At 41.9% G+C, this 26633-nt stretch overlaps 1 protein-coding gene across 1 annotated transcript in view; it reads left to right on the plus strand.

The window, feature by feature from the left end:
• Positions 1-26633, plus strand: part of LOC311108543 (pleckstrin homology domain-containing family G member 3) — a 112790-nt gene that overhangs the window by 7674 nt on the left and 78483 nt on the right. The window contains exon 2 of the mRNA XM_084151189.1: positions 23364-23431. Coding sequence (XP_084007315.1) covers positions 23383-23431 — 49 coding nt within the window. The 5' untranslated portion in view covers positions 23364-23382. The remainder of the gene's footprint in view (positions 1-23363; positions 23432-26633) is intronic.

Here is a 26633-nt window from a genome sequence, read left to right on the forward strand (position 1 = left end):
CCCCCCCCCCCAATACATACACACACACTACCTTTTTATTTGTACTATTTTCTACATTGTAGAATAATAGTGAAGACATCAAAACTATGAAATAACACATATGGAATCATGTAGTAACCAAAAAAGTGTTAAACAAATCAAAACATATTTTATATTTGAGATTATTCAAATAGCCACCCTTTACCTTGATGACAGCGTTGCACACTCTTGGCATTCTCTCAACCAGCTTCATGAGGTAGTCACTTGGAATCCATTTCAATTAACAGGTTTGCCTTGTTAAAAGTTAATTTGTGGAATTTCTTTCCTTCTTAATGCGTTTCAGACAATCAGATGTGTTGTGACAAAGCAGGGGGGTATACAGTAGATAGCCCTATTTGGTAAAAGACCAATTCAAGAACAGCTCAAATAAGCAAAGAGAAACGACAGTCAATCATTACTTTAAGACATGGTCAGTCAATACGGAACATTTCAAGAACTTTGAATGTTTCTTCAAGTGCAGTTGCAAAAACCATCAAGCGCTATGGTGAAACTGGCTCTCATGAGGACCGCCACAGGAATGGAAGACCCAGAGTTACCTCTGCTGCAAAGGATAAGTTCATCAGAGTTACCAGCCTCAGAAATTGCAGCCCAAATAAATGCTTCACAGAGTTCAAGTAACAGACACATCTCAACATCAACTGTTCAGAGGAGACTGTGTGAATCAGGTCTTCATGGTCGGATTGCTGCAAAGAAACCACTACTAAAGGACACCAATAAGAAGAAGAGACTTGCTTGGGCCAAGAAACACGAGCAATGGACATTAGACCGGTGGAAATTTGTCCTTTGGAGGTTTTTGGTTCCAACCGCCGTGTCTTTGAGACGCGGTGTGGGTGAACGGATGATCTCCGCATGTTTATTTCCCACCGTAAAGCATGGAGGAGGAGGTGTTATGGTGTGGGGGTGCTTTGCTGGTGACACTGTCTGTGATTTATTTAGAATTCAAGCCACACTTAACCAGCATGGCTACCACAGCATTCTGCAGCGATACGCCATCCCATCTGGTTTGGGCTTAGTGGGACTATCATTTGTTTTTCAACAGGACAATGACCCAGCACACCTCCAGGCTGTGTAAGGGCAGTTTTACCAAGAAGGAGGGTGATGGAGTGCTGTATCAGATGACCTGGCCTCCACAATCCCCCGACCTCAGGTGAAGCTGGTTGAGAGAATGCCAAGAGTGTGCAAAGCTGTCATCAAGGCAAAGGGTGGTTATTTGAATCGCAAATATAAAATATATTTTGTTTTTATTAACACTTATTTAATTACTTCATGATTCCATATGTGTTATTTCATAGTTTTGATGTCGTCACTATTATTCTACAATGTAGAAAATAGTAAAAAATAAAGATAAACCCTTGAATGAGTTGGTGTTTTAAAACTTTTGACCTGTAGAGTGTGTGTGTGTAGGTATGTATGTATGTATGTATGTATGTATGTATATATATATATACATACATACATACATACATACATACATACATACATACATACATACATACATACATACATACATACATACATACATACATACATACATACATATACTGCTCAAAAAAAATAAAGGGAACACTTAAACAACACAATGTAACTCCAAGTCAATCACACTTCTGTGAAATCAAACTGTCCACTTAGGAAGCAACACTGATTGACAATAAATGTCACATGCTGTTGTGCAAATGGAATAGACAACAGGTGGAAATTATAGGCAATTAGCAAGACACCCCCAATAAAGGACTGGTTTTGCAGGTGGTGACCACAGACCACTTCTCAGTTCCTATGCTTCCTGGCTGATGTTTTGGTCACTTTTGAATGCTGGCGGTGCTTTCACTCTAGTGGTAGCATGAGACGGAGTCTACAACCCACACAAGTGGCTCAGGTAGTGCAGCTCCTCCAGGATGGCACATCAATGCGAGCTGTGGCAAGAAGGTTTGCTGTGTCTGTCAGAGTAGTGTCCAGAGCATGGATGCGCTACCAGGAGACAGGCCAGTACATCAGGAGACGTGGAGGAGGCCGTAGGAGGGCAACAACCCAGCAGCAGGACTGCTACCTCTGCCTTTGTGCAAGGAGGAGCAGGAGGAGCACTGCCAGAGTCCTGCAAAATGACCTCCAGCAGGCCACAAATGTGCATGTGTCTGCTCAAACGGTCAGAAACAGACTCCATGAGGGTGGTATGAGGGCCCGACGTCCACAGGTGGGGGTTGCGCTTACAGCCCAACACCGTGCAGGACATTTGGCATTTGCCAGAGAACACCAAGATTGGCAAATTCGCCACTGGCGCCCTGTGCTCTTCACAGATGAAAGCAGGTTCACACTGAGCACATGTGACAGAGTCTGGAGACGCCGTGGAGAACGTTCTGCTGCCTGTAACATCCTCCAGCATGACCGGTTTGGCAGTGGGTCAGTCATGGTGTGGGGTGGCATTTCTTTGGGGGGCTGCACAGCCCTCCATGTGCTCGCCAGAGGTAGCCTGACTGCCATTAGGTACCGAGATGAGATCCTCAGACCCCTTGTGAGACCATATGCTGGTGCGGTTGGCCCTGGGTTCCTCCTAATGCAAGACAATGCTAGACCTCATGTGGCTGGAGTGTGTCAGCAGTTCCTGCAAGAGGAAGGCATTGATGCTATGGACTGGCCCGCCCGTTCCCCAGACCTGAATCCAATTGAGCACATCTGGGACATCATGTCTCGCTCCATCCACCAACGCCACGTTGCACCACAGACTGTCCAGGAGTTGGCGGATGCTTTAGTCCAGGTCTGGGAGGAGATCCCTCAGGAGACCATCCGCCACCTCATCAGGAGCATGCCCAGGCGTTGTAGGGAGGTCATACAGGCACGTGGAGGCCACACACACACTACTGAGCCTCATTTTGACTTGTTTTAAGGCCATTACATCAAAGTTGGATCAGCCTGTAGTGTGGTTTTCCACTTTAATTTTGAGGGTGACTCCAAATCCAGACCTCCATGGGTTGATACATTTGATTTCCATTGATAATTTTTGTGTGATTTTGTTGTCAGCACATTCAACTATGTAAAGAAAAAAAGTATTTAATAAGATTATTTCATTCATTCAGATCTAGGATGTGTTATTTTAGTGTTCCCTTTATTTTTTTGAGCAGTGTGTTTTTATATATAAACACACACACACACACACAGTGAGGGGGGAAAAAGTATTTGATCCCCTGCTGATTTTGTACGTTTGCCCACTGACAAAGACATGATCAGTCTATCATTTCAATGGTAGGTTTATTTAACAGTGAGAGACAGAATAACAACAAAAAAATTCAGAAAAAAACGCATGTAAAAAATGTTATAATTTGATTTGCATTTTAATGAGGGAAATAAGTATTTGACCCCTCTGCAAAACATGATTTAGTACTTGGTGGCAAAACCCTTGTTGGCAATCAGAGGTCAGATGTTTCTTGTAGTTGGCCACCAGGTTTGCACACATCTCAGGAGGGATTTTGTTCCACTCCTCTTTGCAGATCTTCTCCAAGTCATTAAGGTTTCCAGGCTGACGTTTGGCAACTCGAACCTTCAGCTCCCTCCACAAATTTTCTATGGGATTAAGGTCTGGAGACTGGCTAGGCCACTCCAGGACCTTAATGTGCTTCTTCTTGAGCCACTCCTTTGTTGCCTTGGCCGTGTGTTTTGGGTCATTGTCATGCTGGAATACCCATCCACGACCCATTTTCAATGCCCTGGCTGAGGGAAGGAGGTTCTCACCCAAGATTTGACGGTACATGGCCCCGTCCATCGTCCCTTTGATGCGGTGAAGTTGTCCTGTCCCCTTAGCAGAAATACACCCCCAAATCATAATGTTTCCACCTCCATGTTTGATGGTGGGGATGGTGTTCTTGGGGTCATAGGCAGCATTCCTCCTCCTCCAAACACGTTGAGTTGATTCCAAAGAGCTCCATTTTGGTCTCATCTGACCACAACACTTTCACCCAGTTATCCTCTGAATCATTCAGATGTTCATTGGCAAACTTCAGACGGGCATGTATATGTGCTTTCTTGAGCAGTGGGACCTTGCGGGCGCTGCAGGATTTCAGTCCTTCACGGCGTAGTGTGTTACCAATTGTTTTCTTGGTGACTATGGTCCCAGCTGCCTTGAGATCATTGACAAGATCCTACCGTGTAGTTCTGGGCTGATTCCTCACTGTTCTCATGATCATTGCAACTCCACGAGGTGAGATCTTGCATGGAGCCCCAGGCCGAGGGAGATTGACAGTTATTTTGTGTTTCTTCCATTTGCGAATAATCGCACCAACTGTTGTCACCTTCTCACCAAGCTGCTTGGCGATGGTCTTGTAGCCCATTCCAGCCTTGTGTAGGTCTACAATCTTGTCCCTGACATCCTTGGAGAGCTCTTTGGTCAGTAAGGCCATTCTACTGCCAATGTTTGTCTATGGAGATTGCATGGCTTTGTGCTCGATTTTAAACAACTGTCAGCAGTGGGTGTGGGTGAAATAGCTGAATCCAGTAATTTGAAGGGGTGTCCACGTGTGTGTGTGTGTGTGTGTTTTTGTGTGTGTGTGCACAAATACACACACAGATCTTGCCTTAACCACTCACAGGATTTCTAAATGAAATCCTAGCTCAAGCTTCACAGTAGTACCATTATGGAAGTCTGAATGGGCCAGTGAGTAAGACGACTAAAGCAATGCCAGAATAGTTTTGCCTGATGGCAGTGGCACAACAACGGTGCATTGGATGGTTTTCAAAAGACCCACTCTCCTTGGAGAGCTTGGTTCAGGAAGCTGTAGTAAGGGACCCCCTTCAATCCTTACAGGATGAGGACTTTCCTGTTTGGAAAAAAAGCACAAGCAGCTCCCCGTCAGGGTGTCTTTATTCAGAAAATAGGAGTCCTCTTTAAGGGCCTGTTTCCAAAGACACAGATTAAGCCTAGTCCTGGACTTGTTCAATAGAGAAACATGTTGAATTGAGACTCCCCAAGTGTTTTTTTTTTTGTCCAGGTCCAGGAAACAGGCCCTAAGTGGACCCCACAAGATAATTCCTGGAGCCATCAGTGTACTTTCCAAAGTGAATCTTTGATAATTAGATTTAGCAGCTAAATGACTGGAGTTGTGTATCAGGTTGACTCTGTGAGCTAGGTATGTTATTGGTAATTGAATGAATGGTGGTGCATGTGTATAGTGACTTCTTTCATTTTTTAAAGAAAGTGGAATGCAAAGCAAGTAGACTACATCGCAAGCGTAAGAAAGGTTTGTTCACAGTTTTGGGGAAAATATTTCAGTGCTGTTTGAATGACGTGGCACTCCTTTAAAAAATGATCACAGCACTCATGGAAAAAGACACCCAAATCTTGTCAACTGTAAAGGCTTCATAGTACATGTCTTGTCTTGTCTTGTCTTGTCTCAGAACAATAACTAAAGGACCTGTCTGCAGTGAGTCAGTTGTGCTCATTTGAGGTGTGGAATTCTTACTGCTCCCATCATGCCGTCATCTGATGTTTTCATTACTCATCAATGACATCACATTGACTCTCAAATTGTCCAAACATTGAAACAAACTGTTCTTATCAGGAATCATCCTAAGCAGAAGAAAATATAGGTTTCACAATCTCTAAACGATTTGCCACCAGGGATGAGCTCAGCCAGTGTGTATCTCGTGCCAGCAGAACTCATGATTGTGAAATGGGATCCGTTCCATGATCTGCCTCATATCATGATTATATGTGAAAGGCGTTTTGTTGGCCAGCTCCATTTCTCATGTTCAGACCTGAAGCAGTCCTAGATGTAGCAACACATGGACCAAAACCAGAAAACAAATAGAATGGCCTCCATCTTGAGGCAAAACACAAGCTCTCAAAATTGAGATTAGACTTTAACCAGCAGGTGGTTGGATATGAAAAAAAACAAAAAAACAATTGATTGTATACTCCATTTTCATGTGCATCAATAGCTAGGTTTCCATCCAATTGTCGACAGATTTTCATGCAAATATTCTAAAGTCTGCATTTTTCCAGCAGAGATGTTTCCATTGAATTGACTTGTTGCAGTTAAAAGGCTGTGCGTGATGACGTAGTTCACATTAAAATTACTTTTGCGTTTTTAAAATACAAGTTAAATGAGTTTCCATTGCATTTTTACCTCCTTTGGATCGTTTTGTCACAAAGAAAATTGCCCAACATAGCAAATGTGCCCAGTCTAGCCAACAACTGGCAGATGCAGTGCGTGTAGGCTACAGTACCTACATGATGAAATTACTATTGACAAAAGAGCAAGATCATTTTTTGGGGGGTCAAAAGGCAGACAATCATCGATCATTCATGTCACCAGTATAAGACCCTCGATATTTATTAGAAAGGAGCATCAAGCTCATCACCGTGCACTTTCACCACCCTGTGAAGTTCATCATAACTTATTTCATCTGTAGCCTAATAAACTGCATGCTTTCCCAACGAGCTGTAGCGATATGACGGTTATTATATCAATATTTCCCCATAAAGGGGTTTCCACCTCCATTTCTCGCAGAATTAATTTTACAGACACAAAAAGATCCCACCTTGCCTAGCGTATTTAGTTTTGTCGACATTTGGAAAGTTTACTGACAGGTTTCCATCAGGCCTGTCGTGAAATATTTTTTATTGGACATATACTTTATTCTCATTAAAAAGGTTAGATGGAAACCTGGTTAGCGTGTGAAACTGTTTAAAAATAATAACCAAATGCCTTTTTTATATTTTTAATTTTATTATTCTGCCTGAGCAAACTGACGAATCGGTTCCAGCTTAATGCGTGACGGTCCATATTCTATATATAGCCTATCAACTGACATCTTTCCCAGTAGTGCAATGTGTCACTCCCAGAGTCCTCTAGGGACTCATTGGAGTGGAGTTCTAGGGATGAACCTTCACATTTCCTCTCACAGGAAGCCTCTGAAATTGAGGGGGTGGATTCACCACATGGGGCCATTTTTTTAGCAAGTTTCTAACACTTTGGGGGTTTACCTCCTACCCAGAAAAATGGTCCCACTCATTAGATTAAGCTTCTGGAATTTGATGAGTGTATGGCAGTTTGAGTGAAAGCGTGTCTTCCCATTCGTCTGCTGGCCCTTATCTGAAGAGATGACTGGAAGCTGCACAGTAAGTGTAGTGACATCATAAAAATTTTGGGAACTAGAAGTGCAACTGAGCCTGTAGGAGAATGTGCGTATGAAAGTGCCTCCAGAAATGTGTAACACAATGGGTGGCGCAACTCATGAACGGGAATATTAAAATAATGTTGCTTTCTGACATCACAGTTCTCTTAAACAGGGTCTCCCAAACCCTGTACTGGGGCTCTCCCTGGGTGCAAATTTAGTTTTTTGCCCTAGCACTACACAGCTGATTTTAAAATAACCAACTCATCATCAAGCTTTGATTATTTGAGTCAGCTGTGTAGTGCTAGGGCAAAAACCAAAACGTACACCCAGGGTTTGGGAAATCCTGTTCTAAAACATATGTAATGCGTAGAGAACACTCCATTTACCCCACCCAAAACTTCAGCTGTTTTAAAGAATTTCAGGTTTTATGTTTTTTTTCATTGTCTTAGGTTTTTGAGTAATGAGGCACATGGACATGCTAACTGTGTTAGCTGCAGCTTTTGCGTAAGTCATTACAGCTAATGATTGCGATCCTCGTTCTTTCTTAGGGGGCTTTCACACCAAATAGTTTGAGTTTTCCCCCTTGGTGCGTTTTCCCCCCTGTTTGGTTAGTTTGGACTAAACAACGCACTTTGGTTTGCTCAAAAAGTGTGGTCTCGGTCCGATTCCATTCATACCATTGTGCGGTTCAAAGCAGGTGAGAACGCAGTCCGGACCAAACACAGGAAAGTAACCAGAGGCGCGCAGTATTATTGGTTGTTTGACTACGAGCATTTGATGAAATGCATGCAGTAGCCTTCCATAACATGATATCTCTGAAACATTTTGTGAGTAGCAGTGCATTTATGAGGCATCTGATGCAGATCAGGGTAGAGGGGGCTGTAACCCACCGGGGATATAGGCTACTGGATCTAGCCTATTCAGGTAGCAGTCAGAGCGGTGGCTGTTGTTTCCTCCCGCATGCTGTTTGTAGACCAGAGCAAATTTAATGAGGTTTGGGAAACAAGTTATGCTTCTTGATAATCCTAAATGTATTTAACGTGAGCGTTTTTCTGCAATAAACAAATGAACACGTGGTTGTCTAGGCATTTTAGTTTGTTTGACATTTGGCAATGTGTAACCAACTGGACCCCCTGTAACCCCCCCCCCCCCCCCCCCCCAAACAAATATACAATGTAACAAATAATCAAACTGTGATTCGAACTATAGCTCAGAACTATGTGTGAAAATGCCCTTAGTCTCTTCTAATTTGCATCCATGAGGGTAATTGCCAGAGTGGTCCTCATTATTAATACCCATTCCAAGGACCCATTGAATGGGTCATAGGCCCTACCACCAGTTAGGTTGTCAGGATTCTGGAAGTGAGTCAGTCAGCATCCGTTGGGTTCTCTTTTGTTGAAGCCCCTCGGCTCTGCCACTGCTCACTTCCTTTCTTGCTTCGGCCTCCTCTTCCCATCCCTGTCCCCTCTGGCTTGTTGTGTTTCCACTTAACCGTCAACATTTTGGCTTTGCCTCAGTTGGAGTTTAGAGCCATTCCTATATGAATGTTTAGGGTGTATCAGAAGACTGTCTGTCTGAGGGGTCAGCTCTGTCAGTCCCCCCCCCCCCCCCCCCCCCAAATGTTATCGGTTGATCCTGCGTAAGTAGAACCATGATATTTCCTCTTCAGGCTAGCGTAAATACCGATGCTGATATACTGTAGGATTGAAGGTTGTTGACATGAAATTGCTTTAAAATTCAAGTACGAGCTTGGTGATGCTCTGTTCTGAAGGGGGCAATGGGCCAGGAGTGTAATGAGGCATCTTCCAAGTGATGTATGCTAGCATAAAATCAAATCTAGATTTTTTTTCAAAGGTATGGGCGATGCACTGTCTATCTATCTTAGAGCTGTTTTTAAAACGTATATAGACACACCCTATGTGTTTTAATAAAATCAACTATATGTAGGCTACTGAGCTTGTCTGATGCTTTAAGCACACTGCGATTTAAATAATTAAGACGCACAAATGACTCGAGGGAGCCAGAGATCACGATAGCCTAACCAGAAGAAAAAAAACACACAGAAAACCTGTTCCCAAACCACCACCTCCTCCCCGCTGCTGCTGGCCTTTGCAGATTCTGCCATTACCCTCTTGAAGTGGCAGGTGATAGGCTACAGCAGAGGTCAGAAACCTTTTCCATTTGGAGTGCTAGTTTGTCTTCCCTTTTCTACAGATCTGCAAGTTATAATTTTCATATGCACATTTTCGTGGAACAGTTTCATTTATTTTATAATAGTCTTAGTATCTCAAAATCATTGTCATGTGATTTAATACAAATGTTATCTAAATGAAAATGTTACAAATCTAAAAGTAACTTCTATAGCCATTGCCAACTATGTAAAAATAGCCTACATAAAGCCAACAAATAAAAACATTGCAGCCTGCAGGTAGAAAATATCCTGATAAAGATAACTCACATTGGCTACGCATGGCCTGTCTGCAAGGAATTTGAAACATTGTGTCAACTGTCAACTTGGTCCAGCCTGAATGCACTAACAAACTTGCAATATTTGTATAAAATATTCTGGACCTTCAGAGTTTCCCGCACCAGTGAGCTCCGGACAGACACAGCTGTAGGCTATTTGCGCAAGGGAAAAGAAGTAATCAGGTAGGCCAATTTTCTGACGTTTCCACCGGATCAGAGCATGACATTTTATTTTCCCTTTCACACTGAGTGGTTATTGCAAGGGGGAGAGCTGGAAAGATTTTTCAAATAGGCTACATTGAGGAACTTTTGTCGTTATCAATGGATGTAAAAACAGACTTTGTTTACTTGCTGTTTTGAGGTGAAGAAAATATTATTTTGAGAAGCTCTACAGCTCATTAGTGGTGGTTAGTTAAGACAATCAGAAATACTATCAGATCCCCAAATGGGCACATTTTATAAGCCTACATTTGCAGGCAGGCCAGGTAGCCTATGCCTACTTCTATGTGTAATCAGGTGGATGTCCTTTCTCAACATTGACGCTCCAAACAAAACACAATGAATAAATTAACAACTCGTAAATTGAATTAAAAAATAAACCAAAACGTGTTTCTCACAAGTGTAGCCAAGGTTGTGCGCTCTGCAAACAACGTGTCCACTCCGACAATGAGAACTGTAAAAGACTGCAATAATAATATATTGAATGCATTAACAGAAATTACGGTAACCAAACAAACATAGTAGATTACAAATTCTGGGAATTAACAGTAAATGTGAAACTGCTGTGCAATCCCAGCGGCCTCCGCAAATGCTCGACTAATAAATTCTCAGTCGACCAGCAGCCTATCGACCAAACAATCGACCAGTCGACTAAATGGTGTCGGCCCTAATCTATCTCGATTTAAATATATATATATTAAGCTTTGTTGTACAATTAAAGGTAAAATACACTGCATTTCAAACAGTTAGCAATAATCTAATGAATTCAAGGGATGTGAACTTATACCTAGGCTAAATATAAGACAACTAATAATTACATTATTTTATCAATATAGTTTAACCTGCTTTTTTTGCAATAATCACTGATCTGCCTTTCAAGTCTGTCTATGAAAACACCCTTTTTTGTTGCAAATTTAACCAGAACCATGTATAATGCACATTCACTAATACTGACCAACTTCTTGTAATGGACATTTATAGAAAATGAACACTGGTCTCATAAACAATCTCTCAGCACAAGCCCACGTGCAAGTGAGTAGCCAGCTAATCTTTATATTTCAAGTGTAACCAAGTTGGATCTATTTGCTAGCTAACAAGGAAGACCAGTTGAATTGTTATAAACACACCCTTCTGTCTGTCTCCAACTGTTTGAACAGCATGCTAGGCTTTCCACTTTGTTCAGATGTTGAAATCAAGTGACCTACCTTATTTCTCAGAATGAGAATGAAATGGAATATCTACATAGGCGTACAGAGGCCCATTATCAGCAACCAAAAGCCTAAATTATCATTAGAAAACCCTTTTGCAATTATATTAGCACAGCTGAAAACTGTTGTGCTGATTAAAGAAGCAATAAAACTGTCCTTCTTGAGACTAGTTGAGTATCTGGAGCATCAGCAATTGTGGGTTCGATTACAGGCTCAAAATGGCCAGAAACAAAACTTTCTTCTGAAACTCGTCAGTCTATTCTTGTTCTGAGAAATGAAGGCTATTCCATGCGAGAAATTGCCCAAAAACTGAAGATCTTATACAACGATGTGTACTACTCCCTTCACAGAACAGCGCAAACTGGCTCTAACCAGAATAGAAAGAGGAGTGGGAGGCCCCGGTGCAAAACTGAGCAAGAGGACAAATACATTAGTGTCTAGTTTGAGAAACAGGCGCCTCACAGGTCCTCAACTGGCAGCTTCATTAAATAGTACCCGCAAAACACCAGTCTCAACGTCAACAGTGAAGAGGCGACTCCGGGAGGCTGAGTTGCAAAGAAAAAGCCATATCTCAGACTGGCCAATAAAAAGAAAAGATTAAGATGGGCAGTCTGAGATATGGCTTTGTCTGAGACAGCTGATGAAATTGAGGAGTATTTCTGTATGTAATAAAGCTCTTTTGTGGGGAAAAAAACATGATTGGCTGGGCCTGGCTCCCCAGGCCCACCCATGGCTGCGCCCCTGCCCAGTCATGTGAAATCCATAGATTAGGGCCTAATTAATTTATTTGAATTGATTGATTGTCTTAGATTAACTGTAACTTGCCTTTATATTTTTGTTCAGTATAATTGGGTTTTATGCTTATTGCACATTTATAAAACAGACTAGACAGCTATTATAACAATCTTTGGCTAAAATGCTGCCAGTGGTAAGGCGTGACAAACTGAGCATTCATTTACCAGAATCAATGTTCATTGATACTCCCGTTTATAGTAGTGTCTGTTCTGTGTGCAATTTGAGGAGTTGAGACATAAAAAGGGTATCGTTAGAAAGGTTAACTTCTCCTCTATTACAGTAAAATAATGTCTCCATGTGTTTTGTTGGCCATATGACCGATTCTGTTGGACCAAACCTCAACTGCAAATAGCGAGTTGAAGCCGGTTTACAGAGAGGTAGAAGTGATCTCGCATCTTTGTTGTTGCGAGTAGCAGGGGAGGGGCTTGGTGTGTGTGTGTGTGTGTGTGTGTGTGTGTGTGTGTGTGTGTGTAAATGGGAAGGTGCACACGTCACAGAAGGAGCGACGGAGACGAGACCAAAAAGACAACATGAAAACAAGCGGACATAAACGCTCAGAAAAACGACAGAAAAACCAGTAACTACTTTCTTGCGATACAGGCATTTGGAATATCGCACTAAAACATCACTTTGAATTAATCTAATTCATTTGATATATCGCCCAGCCTTAATTTCAACCGCTTGGTCATACATACACGTAACTGCCAAAATAAAGGAAACACCTAAATAAATTGGCATAGTCTGCTAAATGACTAAAATGTTGAATGTTAAAATGTTAGATTCTTCTAGTGTCTGAAACTCTATTTCCATGAGGAATTCCATCATTTTGTGTTTTGTTGATGGTGGTGGAAACCCCTTCTCAGCCGCCGCTCCAGAATCTCCCGTAAGTGGTGACTGAGACGGCCATGGCATACAGTTTACATCATTTTCATGCTCATCAAACAATTCAGTGACCACTCGTGCCCTGTGGATGGGGGCATTGTCATCCTATGGGGGCATAGCCGTGGTAGCCAAAATAACGGCCTGCCCAGCATTTGTATACTTGGTCCTAAGCATGATGGGATTTAATTGTTTAATTAACTCAGGAACCACACCTGTATGGAAGCACCTGCTTTCAATATACTTTGTATCCCTCATTTACTCAAGTGTTTTCATTATTTGGCCAGTTACCTGTATATCTACTGCTGACCTTGAGGTGTTAAAAGAACAAGTTTGACTCCTCAAACTTGGATCTAGGAATCCATGCAAATCCCCTTTCTGAATAGAATTAGCTAAGCCCTCTCCCTCAGTGGTCATCCTAGCTTATGTAACAGGCTCAGGCCCTGAGGCGCGGGCCAAGGATGTGCGCTCGGAACAAAGCAGATATTGATCCCCCCCGAGCGCCCCAACTTCTGTGTTCTCGTCAGAGAAGAAATGGGGGATTGTCGGGAGAATGATGCAGGAGTGGACCCAAAGCCTGGCCCATGTATTTGATTAGGGATTGACGGTTGTGGATATGTCAACACATTATTGGACGTGATTGGGTGAAGCTATCACACCCCTAGCCTTTATTGCACCCCACAAATCAGTCACCAGTGAACATCTAACATTGCATTGCCAGGAGCCCGGGCTACTCTCCCAGGATGTTCCTCAACTTTTGAACCTTGTGTTCTACAGGAAACTGGCAAAATAAAGGAAACACCAACATAGTGTCTTAATAGGGCGTTGGGCCACACCGAGCCGCCAAAACAGCTTCAATGCACCTTGGCATAGATTCTACAAGTGACTGGAAATCTAACGGAGGGATGCGACACCATTCTTCCACGAGAAATTCCATCTTTTGGTGTTTTGTTGATGGTGGTGGAAAACGCTATCTCAGGCGCTGCTCCATAATCTCCCATAAGTGTTACTTTGGGTTGAGATCGGTTGACACACACACACACACACGCACACTTTAAACCCACTATGCTCCTTTGCGTCTTTTCTTTCAACATCACAGATCTCTTCTTCTAGCCATGGTAGCCAAAATAATGGCACCTGGGCATTTTTATACATGACCCTAAGCATGATGGGATGTTAATTGCTTATTTAACTCAGGAACCACACCTGTATGGAAGCACCTGCTTTCAATATACTTTGTATCCCTCATTTACTTACGTGTTTCCTTTATTTTGGCAGTTACCTGTGTGCTTGAGCTTCGACACTCACTCACGGTGAAATTGCATTTACAGAGTATTGAATTTACAGAGTGATGGTTGAAAACCCTGAGGCTTATGGGACAATTGCACGTCTAGTTGTATTCCTTCACCTGTTTGTTCTGAGTGAAACACACTGTGCTGTTACAGAGCTGCGTCATCATGTTTTTTCAAGCACCATCCACACAGCCTTCTGTTAAAGGAATAGTTCACTTTTTAATTTGAAGGGATGTAGCTCAGTTGGTAGAGCATGGCGTTTGCAACGCCAGGGTTGTGGGTTTGATTCCCACGGGGGGCCAGTATGAAAAAAATGTATAATGCTCACTAACTGTAAGTCGCTCTGGATAAGAGCGTCTGCTAAATGACTAAAATGTAAATGTAAGTTTTAGCTTATTTTTAAATACAGTGGGGGGAAAAAAGTATTTAGTCAGCCACCAATTGTGCATGTTCTCCCACTTAAAAAGATGAGAGAGGCCGGTAATTTTCATCATAGGTACACGTCAACTATGACAGACAAATTGAGAAAAAAATTAATCCAGAAAATCACATTGTAGGATTTTTAATGAATTTATTTGCAAATTATGGTGGAAAATAAGTATTTGGTCACCTACAAACAAGCAAGATTTCTGGCTCTCACAGACCTGTAACTTCTTCTTTAAGAGGCTCCTCTGTCCTCCACTCGTTACCTGTATTAATGGCACCTGTTTGAACTTGTTATCAGTATAAAAGACACCTGTCCACAACCTCAAACAGTCACACTCCAAACTCCACTATGGCCAAGACCAAAGAGCTGTCAAAGGACAGCAGAAACAAAATTGTAGACCTGCACCAGGCTGGGAAGACTGAATCTGCAATAGGTAAGCAGCTTGGTTTGAAGAAATCAACTGTGGGAGCAATTATTAGGAAATGGAAGACATACAAGACCACTGATAATATCCCTCGATCTGGGGCTCCACGCAAGATCTCACCCCGTGGGGTCAAAATGATCACAAGAACGGTGAGCAAAAATCCCAGAACCACACGGGGGGACCTAGTGAATGACCTGCAGAGAGCTGGGACCAAAGTAACAAAGCCTACCATCAGTAACACACTACGCCGCCAGGGACTCAAATCCTGCAGTGCCAGACGTGTCCCCCTGCTTAAGCCAGTACATGTCCAGGCCCATCTGAAGTTTGCTAGAGTGCATTTGGATGATCCAGAAGAGGATTGGGAGAATGTCATATGGTCAGATGAAACCAAAATATAACTTTTTGGTAAAAACTCAACTCGTCGTGTTTGGAGGACAAAGAATGCTGAGTTGCATCCAAAGAACACCATACCTACTGTGAAGCATGGGGGTGGAAACATCATGCTTTGGGGCTGTTTTTCTGCAAAGGGACCAGGACGACTGATCCGTGTAAAGGAAAGAATGAATGGGGCCATGTATTGTGAGATTTTGAGTGAAAACCTCCTTCCATCAGCAAGGGCATTGAAGATGAAACGTGGCTGGGTCTTTCAGCATGACAATGATCCCAAACACACCGCCCGGGCAACGAAGGAGTGGCTTCATAAGAAGCATTTCAAGGTCCTGGAGTGGCCTAGCCAGTCTCCAGATCTCAACCCCATAACATCTTTGGAGGGAGTTGAAAGTCCGTGTTGCCCAGCGACAGCCCCAAAACATCACTGCTCTAGAGGAGATCTGGATGGAGGAATGGGCCAAAATACCAGCAACAGTGTGTGAAAACCTTGTGAAGACTTACAGAAAACGCTTGACCTGTGTCATTACCAACAAAGGGTATATAACAAAGTATTGAGAAACTTTTGTTATTGACCAAATACTTATTTTCCACCATAATTTGCAAAAGAATTCATAAAAAATCCTACAATGTGATTTTCTGGAAAAAAAATTCTCATTTTGTCTGTCATAGTTGACGTGTACCTATGATGAAAATTACAGGCCTCTCTCATCTTTTTAAGTGGGAGAACTTGCACAATTGGTGGCTGACTAAATACTTTTTTCCCCCACTGTAACCAGCTAACAAACTTTTAAAACATTTTGGATGAATTGATACCTTAGGTTTGTCGATGGCAAGTAGCCTAGCGGTTAGAGCGTTGGGCCAGTAACCGAAATGTTGCTAGTTTGAATCCCTGAGCTGACAAGGTGAAAAATCTGTCGATTGCTCTGAGGTCGCCGTCAATAATGGCTGATCCCTGGATGTGACCCCGGGGGAGTTGGGATATGCAAAAAAAACACATTTCCATGTCACACCTCACACTCGTACAGGACAAATATAAGCACCCCCTATTTGACATGGTTGATTTAATAGGCTTCAATACAAAGCTCCAAATAAAATACATCTGTTTAGCAAAAGTTGTGAGATCTCTCTTTTCTGGCTGGAGGTTGCTTTTGGTCAGTGAGGCCTCTCAGGAAATCAACAGGTCCATAAACCAATGTGGTATCGCTATAGAGGAGATGGGTTTTTGGTTTAATTTCCTACGCCAAATATACACGAGTAACATTGGCCTCCAGATATGGTGTGAAGGCACATGAGGTTGGTGGATGCTTAATTGGGGAGAACGGGCTCGTGGTAATGACTGGAGCACAATTAGTGGAATGGAATTAAATACATTAAACACATGGTTTCCAGGTGTTTGATGCCATTTTAATTTACTCTGTTCCAGCCATTATTATGAGCCGTCCTCCCCTCAACAGCCTCTTGTGTGTGAAAGAGACATGGCTTGAGTATGCAACTGTTTCAGACATGACCCAGTTCAAGTAAGTTAGAGGGCGTTTGTTCTACTGGGACACAGAATGTAGTCAACTGACTATACTAGTCATAAGTGCGTCTAAAGTTAGCAGTAGATATTCAGTTTTGGCCCTCGTGATTTCTGATTACTTCTAGCAAAACACTGTTGCTATAAATGGGAAGAAAATAATACAAGGGTTATTATCACCTGTCTTTGAAAGATGCCGACAGCATGAAATCAGACAACAATCTGTCTAGAAATATTCCATCAGTCATCCATCATAATGTTTTTGAGACATTTGACTGTTGCAGCCAGGGTATATTTTAGTCTGTGACTCATTTGTAATCACACACATTTACAATATCATTACGTGGTCCTCTGTAGCTCAGCTGGTAGAGCACGGCGCTTGTAACGCCAAGGTAGTGGGTTCGATCCCCGGGACCACCCATACACAAAAATGTATGCACGCATGACTGTAAGTCGCTTTGGATAAAAGCGTCTGCTAAATGGCATATTAGATTATTATTATTATTATCATACCCAATTATTTAGTTGCTCAATTATGTTTAAGTGTTCATGTTTTCTGACTATTTAAATGCCTTTGTGGAGACAAGCCCTTATTCAACCAAAACCATTACATTTTCACACAAGTCTTTATTTAACTAAAACCATTACACCTTCACAAGTCCTTATTCAACCAAAACCATTACAGCTTCACAGAATCCCTTATTCAACCAAAACCATTACAGCTTCACAGAAGCCCTTATTCAACCAAAACCATTACAGCTTCACACAAGCCCTTATTCAACCAAAACCATTACAACTTCACACAAGATCCCAGGATGTGTATAGAAAACGTTGTAGTATGTTTGAATTAATAGGCAATTGAGTTCCATTTTGTTTCACATAAGACTTTTTAGTTTTGTTTTGGAGTACATGAATCCAAACATCGATTCTTTCAGCACAAGGAAAATGTACTTTGTTTAACTACTCATATTTTCAGAAATTGTTCCAATCCACAGTTCTTATGAACATAATACAGTTCAGTTTTTCCCAGTCAGTTTTTTTGTTTGTTTCAACGTTGTTCAAACTGTTCAGGAGCTATATACTTTCTGGAACAATTTACTAGAGCTGGACGATATGGTCATAAATCCATATCACGATTAAATTGACTGAATTATCATGATAACGATAAATTGAACGATACGTTTATAACATTAATGTGCACCAGTTACGTTTTTATATTACCCTTAAAACTACTACTACTTTGACTACTATTGTCCCGTTTCATTTCAAACTTCACATTCCTCTAGCAAAGGCTACTGAGTCAGTTGTGCTCATGTAAGGAGTGGAGTTTTTCCTGCCGCCATCACACCATCTTCTCTGTTGTTTTCATTACGCATCAATGACATCACTGACTCTCAAATCCTCAAAATGTTGAAACAAGCAACACCACTGTTATCAGGAATCATTCTAAGCAGAAGAAAATAAAGGTTTCACAATCTCTAAACTCATGATTGTGGAATGGCATGATATGCCTCATTTGAGTGGGGATGGTGGAGAACCCTGAGGCTTATGGGGAAAATTGCACGTCTAGTTGTATTCCTTCACATGTTTGTTCTGAGTGGAACACACTGTGCTGTTACAGAGCTGCTTCATCATGTTTTCTCAGGCACCATCCACACAATCTTGTGTTAAAGGGATAGTTCACCTTTGTATTTGAAGTTTTGGCTTATTTTTAAATAACCAGCTAACAAACGTAAAAATATGTTGGATGATTTGACGCCCTAGGTACAGTGCATTTGGAAAGTAACTCAGGCCCTTTTAACACATTTTGTTACATTACAGCCTTATTCTAAAATTGATACAATTGTTTTTTCCCCTCATTAATCTACACACAATAACCCATAATGACAAAGAAAAAACTGTTAATTTTTTTATTTTAGCAAATGTATTAAAAATAAAACAACTGAAATATCAAATTTACATAAGTATTCAGACCCTTTACTCAGTATTTTGTTGAAGCACCTTTGGCAGCGATTACAGCCTTGAGTCTTCTTGGGTATGACCCTACAAGCTTGGCACACCTGTATTTGGGGAGTTTCTCCCATTTTTTTCCTCTGCAGATCCCCTCAAGCTCTGTCAGGTTGGATGGGGAGCGTCGCTGCACAGCTATTTCCAGGTCTCTCCAGAGATGTTTGATCGGGTTCAAGTCCGGGCTCTGGCTGGGCCACTCAAGGACATTCAGAGACTTGTCCCGAAGCTACACCTGTGTTGTTTTGGCTGTGTGCTTAGGGTCGTTTTCCTGTTGGAAGGTGAACTTTCACCGCAGTCTGAGGTCCTGATCGTTCTGGAGTAGGTTTTCATCAAGGATCTCTCTGTACTTTGCTCCAGTGATCTTTCCCTCGATCCTGACTAGTTTCCCAGTCCCTGCCGCTGAAAAACATCCCCACAGCATGATGCTGCCACCACCATACTTCACTGTAGGGATGGTGCCAGGTTTCCTCCCAGACGTGATGCTTGGCATTCAGGCCAAAGAGTTCAATCTTGGTTTCATCAAACCAGAGAATCTTGTTTCTCATGGTCTGAGTCCTTTAGGTGCCTTTTGGCAAACTCCAAGCGGTCTGTCATGTGCTTTTTACAGAGGAATGGCTTCCGTCTGGCCACTCTACCATAAAGGCCTAATTGGTGGAGTGCTGCAGAGATGGTTGTCCTTCTGGAAGGTTCTTCCATCTCCACAGAGGAACTCTGAAGCTCTGTCAGCGTGACCATTGGGTTCTTGGTCACCTCCCTGACCAAGGCCCTTCTCCCCGATTGCTCAGTTTGGCAGGGCAGCCAGCTCTAGGAAGAGTCTTGGTTCCAAACTTCTTCCATTTAAGAATGATGGAGGCCACTGTGTTCTTGGGGACCTTCAATGCTGCATACATTTTTTGATACCCTTCCCCCTTGACACAATCCTGTCTCAGAGCTCTACGGACAATTCCTTTGACCTCATGGCTTGGTTTTTGCTCTGACATGCACTGTCAACTGTGGGACCTTATATAGACCGGTGTGTGCCTTTCCAAATCATGTCCAATCAATGTAATCTACCACAGGTGGACTCCAATCAAATTGTAGAAACATCTAAAGGATGATCAATGGAAACCAGATGCACCTGAGCTCAATTTCGAGTCTCATAGCAAAGGGTCTGAATACTTTTATGTGATAAGGTATAAAAAAAAAAAAAGGAAATTATAAATTTGCAAACATTTCTAAAAACCTGTTTTCGCTTTGTCATTATGGGGTACTGTGTGTAGATTGATGAGGAAATAAATGTATTTAATCAATTTCAGAACAAGGCTGTAACATAACAAAATGTGGAAAAAGTCAAGGGGTCTGAATACTTTCTGAATGCATTGTATGTCGACGGCAGGAAGCCTAGCGGTTACAACGCTGGGCTCGAATCCCTGAGCAGACAAGGTGAAAAATCTGTCGATCTGCCCTTGAGCAGGGACTTAAACCTAAGCGCTCCATGATCGCCGTCAATAATTGCTGATACCTGGCTGTGACCCCACTCTCCGAGGGTGTCTCAGGGGGAGTTGGGATATGCAAAAAACACATTTCCATTTCACACCTCACACTCGTACAGGTTACCCACTTGTACATGCAGTGAAACAGGACAAGTATAAGCACCCCCTATTTGACATGGTTGATTTAATAGGCTTCAATACAAAGCTCCAAATACAATACATCTGTTTAGCAAAGTTGTGAGATCTCTCTTTTCTGGCTGGAGGTTGCTTTTGGTCAGTGAGGCCCCTCAGGAAATCAACAGGTCCATAAACCAATGTGGTATCGCTATAGAGGAGATGGGTTTTTGGTTTCATTTCCTGCTCAAAATATACATGAGTAACATTGGCCTCCAGATATGGTGTGAAGGAGACATGGCTCGAGTATGCAACTGTTTCAGACATGACCCAGTTCAAGCAAGTTAGAGGTCATTTGTTACTGGGACACAGAATGTAGTCAACTGACTATACTAGTCATAAGTGCGTCTAAAGTTAGCAGTAGATATTCAGTTTTGGCCCTCGTGATTTCTGATTACTTCTAGCAAAACACTGTTGCTATAAATGGGAAGAAAATAATACAAGGGTTATTATCACCTGTCTTTGAAAGATGCCGACAGCATGAAATCAGACAACAATCTGTCTAGAAATACTCCATCAGTCATCCATCATAATGTTTTTGAGACATTTGACTGTTGCAGCCAGGGTATATTTTAGTCTGTGACTCATTTGTAATCACACACATTTACAATATCATACCCAATTATTTAGTTGCTCAATTATGTTTAAGTGGTCATGTTTTCTGACTATTTAAATGCCTTTGTGGAGACAAGCCCTTATTCAACCAAAACCATTACATTTTCACACAAGTCCTTATTTAACTAAAACCATTACACCTTCACAAGTCCTTATTCAACCAAAACCATTACCGTTTCACAGAAGCCCTTATTCAACCAAAACCATTACAGCTTCACAGAAGCCCTTATTCAACCTAAACCACTAACCAAGATCCCAGGATGTGTATTGAAAATGTTCTAGTATGTTTGAATTAATAGGCAATTGAGTTCCATTTTGTTTCACATACGACTTTAGTTTTTGAGTACATGCATTCAAACAGATTTTCAGCACAAACATTATTTTTTGTAACTACTCATATTGTCTGAAATTGTTAGTCCACAATTCTTATAAACATAAAACCATTTCCCTGTCTGTTTTAATGTTTCAACATTGTTCAGACAGGAGCTATATACTTTTTGTCAGTGCTTGACTTGGGTGAGAGCTCACCGGAGCTGAGTACCGGCACCTCAAATGTTCTACTGCTTGAGCTCCTGTTCCTCTTATAGAATATTAGCTCAAAGGTATAGTGGAGCTCCTGCACCTAAATATAAACCGCACCGGCACCCAAAATGAATTCTGCCACCTATTTCAGTCCAAGTCAAGCACTGCTTTCTGTAACAATTTACTTTGTGATCGTTTAGTGCTGCTCAGAGTTGTCTGAGGCGAGAGCAAGCAGAAAGTGCTTAAAGGTGTAATAAAATGGTGTGATAAATATATCTGCACACTATAATTGCCTTGGCTGCACCCCAAGCATAACAGATGAATAGGCTTCCTGCAGACCCACCTTCTACAAGGGCAATAGTGCTTTGCGCTCACTGAGGACCTGACTGCGTCAATCCACTGTGCCCTCAACCTTTAAATGACTGTGAAGGGAGGAGTGAGAGGAAATTTGTATTGAAGAACTGTGTCAGTGCCCCTAATTTATTGCTTTCTTGCCCTGTGGAAAATCAAGTTGAGGACAAACACAACCAAATAAGTTAGTTCTGTGTGTGGAAAATGTGGAGTGCTTTGCCAAACTTTCCCAGTGTGAATAGAGCTGTGGACTGTGACAGCCACCTAGACAGACAAAGCCAGAAGTCATGGACAATACCTTACGAGAAGCTTCCAGTGTGTGATCCTTTACACCACACAATATGATGAGGGAGATGGGAATATTAGAAAAGAGAACTTGAGTTTGTGGTTGGTTGGAAAGCCAGGCATTACTGGCATGAAGTAACAGCTTAACAACCCTTGAAGATGTGAAATGGATTCACTTCTTGGATTCTCTTGAATGCCCCCTAAGGTAGTAAGTAGTCTGGTGGACATTCAAGATATAGGAAGAACCATAAAGACGTTGGTGGAATCTAATGCCATCCCAGACCACATGGAGAGGCACATTGGACCTCAGTAATTATATACTGACTATTTAATATGTACTTATTAGGTTTTCAAACACATTTGTGTCCAAGGAAAGTTTGGTCTGCCGTGGCCCGTGGGATCCAAATATTTGGTTTATTTTAGGATTTGTTTTCAATGGGAGTCAATTGATAGATTATTTTGCTGAGTGGGAGTTCTTGCCAAGTTACAAATCATTAGAGCTATTTTATAAACTTTAAAAAGTTTCTGCAATAACAATAACGATTTTGCGGCAGTGTGAGGCAATTATGAACATGATTTTGAACACATTTTATTTTCTTTCTAATAGATGCTGAAGTTAAGTTGAATTTCTCCTGCTGTGTTCAGCAGGGTTAAGAGTTAGGGGAGCTGTTTAAACTGGCTCACTGAAACACCTGCATGATTTGCGATTTTGAGTGGTGATGATATATCCAAGTTCTGTCTACAGTTCTCCATAAATCAGTCTAGGTACGATTTTTCTTTGTCTGTTAAAAATGTCCAGCTGGAAAAACATGATATCTCAGTTTCTAGTGCTTTCTCAGGCCACAGCAGCTAAGATAACACCTACACTGTAAAAAAGCACATTTTGTTTCAAATGACAAGGCCATGGTGGCTGCTGACCTTCCCACACTTAATGACCTCAGTGAGCAGAGCTGTACTTCCTCTTTTGGGGGAAAGGAGGATTTGCAACTTCCTGTAGTGATGCGTTATGGGAATGATTTGCTGTCAGATTGTGGTCAGCGGCTGTGCACAGCAGTAGTATGTCACAAGATGAGTGATTTTAACTGGGTGGTCCTCTAGTTTGTTGACAGGGGGATCTGACAAGGGCTACTCTTTCATTCTCTGTCCTAATCCTGCATCTTCATGTTTTCTTGCAGTTCCCGAGGCCGCAGTGCCATGCCAGAGGGCTCTCACAACGCCACCTATGAAGTCCCAATGGGTGAAGGTAAGACATCTCCCTGTTCTCCTGCTTCTTAAAGATATAATAATCTCTCAGATATACCCAGACCATGCTGGGATGTTTGTGATTCCTTTCTGAGAGATCTCATTCCAAATGAGAATTTCTAAAACGAGTTGTGGACGGGGAAACACAATTGCTGTAGAGGCCCTAGTCAGCAGTTCATCTTTTCATACTGTGTCTACTTGTCTCGTCCCGCTAAAAAATATAGGCCATTTATTGAGGGGACCTTCATTTGAATCCCAAATCTCCCTGAGAGGTTAATGTATGAACACAATTCTACTACTATTCTACTCTTCTTCAATCTTGCACATTTGTTTGCAAATATCCAGCTGTCACTTAGCGAGTCCCAAATGTAAAACATCGTTGACTGGCTTTACTGCATTCACTCAGAAGCCATACAACATTGCTTTTAATTGGGGTCATGACTTTCGTGAAAGCCAAAGTTTACTGTCCGGTTCAAAGCAATAATGGAATATTGAAGAGCTTGGGATCTTCTGCTGAACTTGAGCATTCTAAGTGACTTGTTCTTTGTCTGCCTCCTGACTTTGCACAGCTGGAACATTTCAGTTCCTGAACTCCAAATAGGTGCCAGACATTTACCAGGAAGCTAGGGAGAGACTTTTCTCTCCCACACTCTTCTTGAATGTTATTTTTACATCATACAGCCGGCCTACAATTAAGTTAATCTGTTCTGTTCATGCAGGCCGTGTCCTTCAAAGAAAAGAGAAACCCGCACTCTGCATTTGCTCATATCACTTGTTTTAATTAAAAGTGATACAAGCAAGACCAGTGTGCAGGTTTCTATTTTCTTTGATGTTATTGCATTATTCCCACGCACCTGCAACAAGAATGACTTAGATATGCGAGTGCTTAATTTTTTATTTTATTTTACAAAATCACATAGGCTTAATCTGAAATGTCACCCTATTTCCTATATAGTGCACTACTTTTGACCAGGACCCATAGGGAATAGGGTACCATTTGGGATACACACCCATAGAGTTGTGGCAAGTTGAATAGGAAACACAAGTGTGCAAAACTTCAAGGAGAACGGTAGGGAATCTGAATCCTTATGAAGGCTGCAGTACAACAGTGGTGATTGTGTGGTGTCTGTGCACTGTGCAGTTCCATTCTTCTCTCTCTCTGGTGCTGTGTGGCAGTGGAGGGAACCGGCTCAATCATTAGTCACATAAGTCCTTTTCCAGGGTCTGAGTTTCTCACAATGGGGTTCTTTCTGTGCCCTGGTCCCTGCACTATAAAGGAATCTGGTTAGATTTAAACATTTTAAAAGCATAGAAAATGATAAATATTTGTATTACAACGGTTACATCATTGGCTTTAGACAACACAGATTTTGTGTTTCCTGGATTGGATGAGGCCATGAACAAAATGGTGAACTTTTGTGGCTGCAGTTCTCATGTTTTTACAGATTTGGTAAAAAAAAAAGTGGCTTGCCTGTTTGAACAAATGTGAAGGATTGGCATTTGGGTCTCGTGTTTTATCACCTGACTTCATTACGCCACTCCTCAAAGCTGTAAGTCTTAGTGGGGTTCATCTTAACTCAGTCGGACAAACCACCACACATCTGTATTATCCCCCCTCCCTCACAGATGATACATTCCCAGAGTTAATTTATCATAGTGCTGTGACACCGACCACACCAACGTGGTTGCAGAGGGGTAAACATCCCTTCAGATTTACAGCCTGGTGATATTGTTAGTAGGGTTGGGCTGTATCCTGATTTTCATATCGTCATACCGTCCTTCTCTCATACCGGGAAATACCGTATTAACAGTTTAGTACACAAGGAGGTGCCAACAAATGCAAAAAAAAGGCCATTGGGCGTCTTTTACCAGAATGCTAACATAATTAGCACAAGTAATGGCGAATTTCAATGGAGGCTGCTAGCTAAATATGCTAACGCGCGCAAAACCAAAATAAACAAATTGCAAAGACAGGCAATCCAGCTCATAAAGTTATACATATATACAGGGCATTTGGAAATTATTCAGACCTCTTCACCTTTTCCACATTTTGTTATGTTACAGCCTTATTCTAAGATTTTTTTTTAAAATGTCCTCCTCAATCTACACACAATACCCCATAATGACGAAGCGAAAACAGGTTTTTAGAAAATGTTGCAAATTTATTAAAAATGTAAAACATTTGAGCTGTTTCTACAACTTGATTGGAGTCCACCTGTGGTAAATTCAATTGATTGGAGACTATTTGGAAAGGCACACACCTGTTTTATATACAGTGAGGGAAAAAAGTATTTGATCCCCTGCTGATTTTGTATGTTTACCCACTGACAAAGACATTTACATGATCAGTCTATAATGTTTCCACCTCCATGTTTGACGGTGGGGATGGTGTTCTTGGGGTCATAGGCAGCATTCCTCCTCCTCCAAACACGGCGAGTTGAGTTGATGCCAAAGAGCTCCATTTTGGTCTCATCTGACCACAACACTTTCACCCAGTTCTCCTCTGAATCATTCAGATGTTCATTGGCAAACTTCAGACGGGCCTGTATATGTGCTTTCTTGAGCAGGGGGGCCTTGCGGGCTCTGCAGGATTTCAGTCCTTCACGGCGTAGTGTGTTACCAATTGTTTTCTTGGTGACTATGGTCCCAGCTGCCTTGAGATCATTGACAAGATCCTCCTGTGTAGTTCTGGGCTGATTCCTCACTGTTCTCATGATCATTGCAACTCCACGAGGTGCCCCCCAGGCCGAGGGAGATTGACAGTTCTTTTGTGTTTCTTCCATTTGCAAATAATCGCACCAACTGTTGTCACCTTCTCACCAAGCTGCTTGGCGATGGTCTTGTAGCCCATTCCAGCCTTGTGTAGGTCTACAATCTTGTCCCTGACATCCTTGGAGAGCTCTTTGGTCTTGGCCATGGTGGAGAGTTTGGAATCTGATTGATTGATTGCTTCTGTGGACAGGTGTCTTTTATACAGGTAACAAACGGAGATTAGGAGCACTCACTTTAAGAGTGTGCTCCTAATCTCAGCTCGTTACCTGTATAAAAGACACCTGGGAGCCAGAAATCTTTCTGATTGAGAGGGGGTCAAATACTTATTTCCCTCATTAAAATGCAAATCAATTTATAAAATTTTAGACATGCGTTTTTCTCGATTTTTGTTGTTATTCTGTCTCTCACTGTTCAAATAAACCTACCATTAC

This window comes from Coregonus lavaretus (assembly GCF_964263955.1).
Source record: "Coregonus lavaretus genome assembly, chromosome: 33".
Lineage (NCBI taxonomy): Eukaryota > Metazoa > Chordata > Actinopteri > Salmoniformes > Salmonidae > Coregonus > Coregonus lavaretus.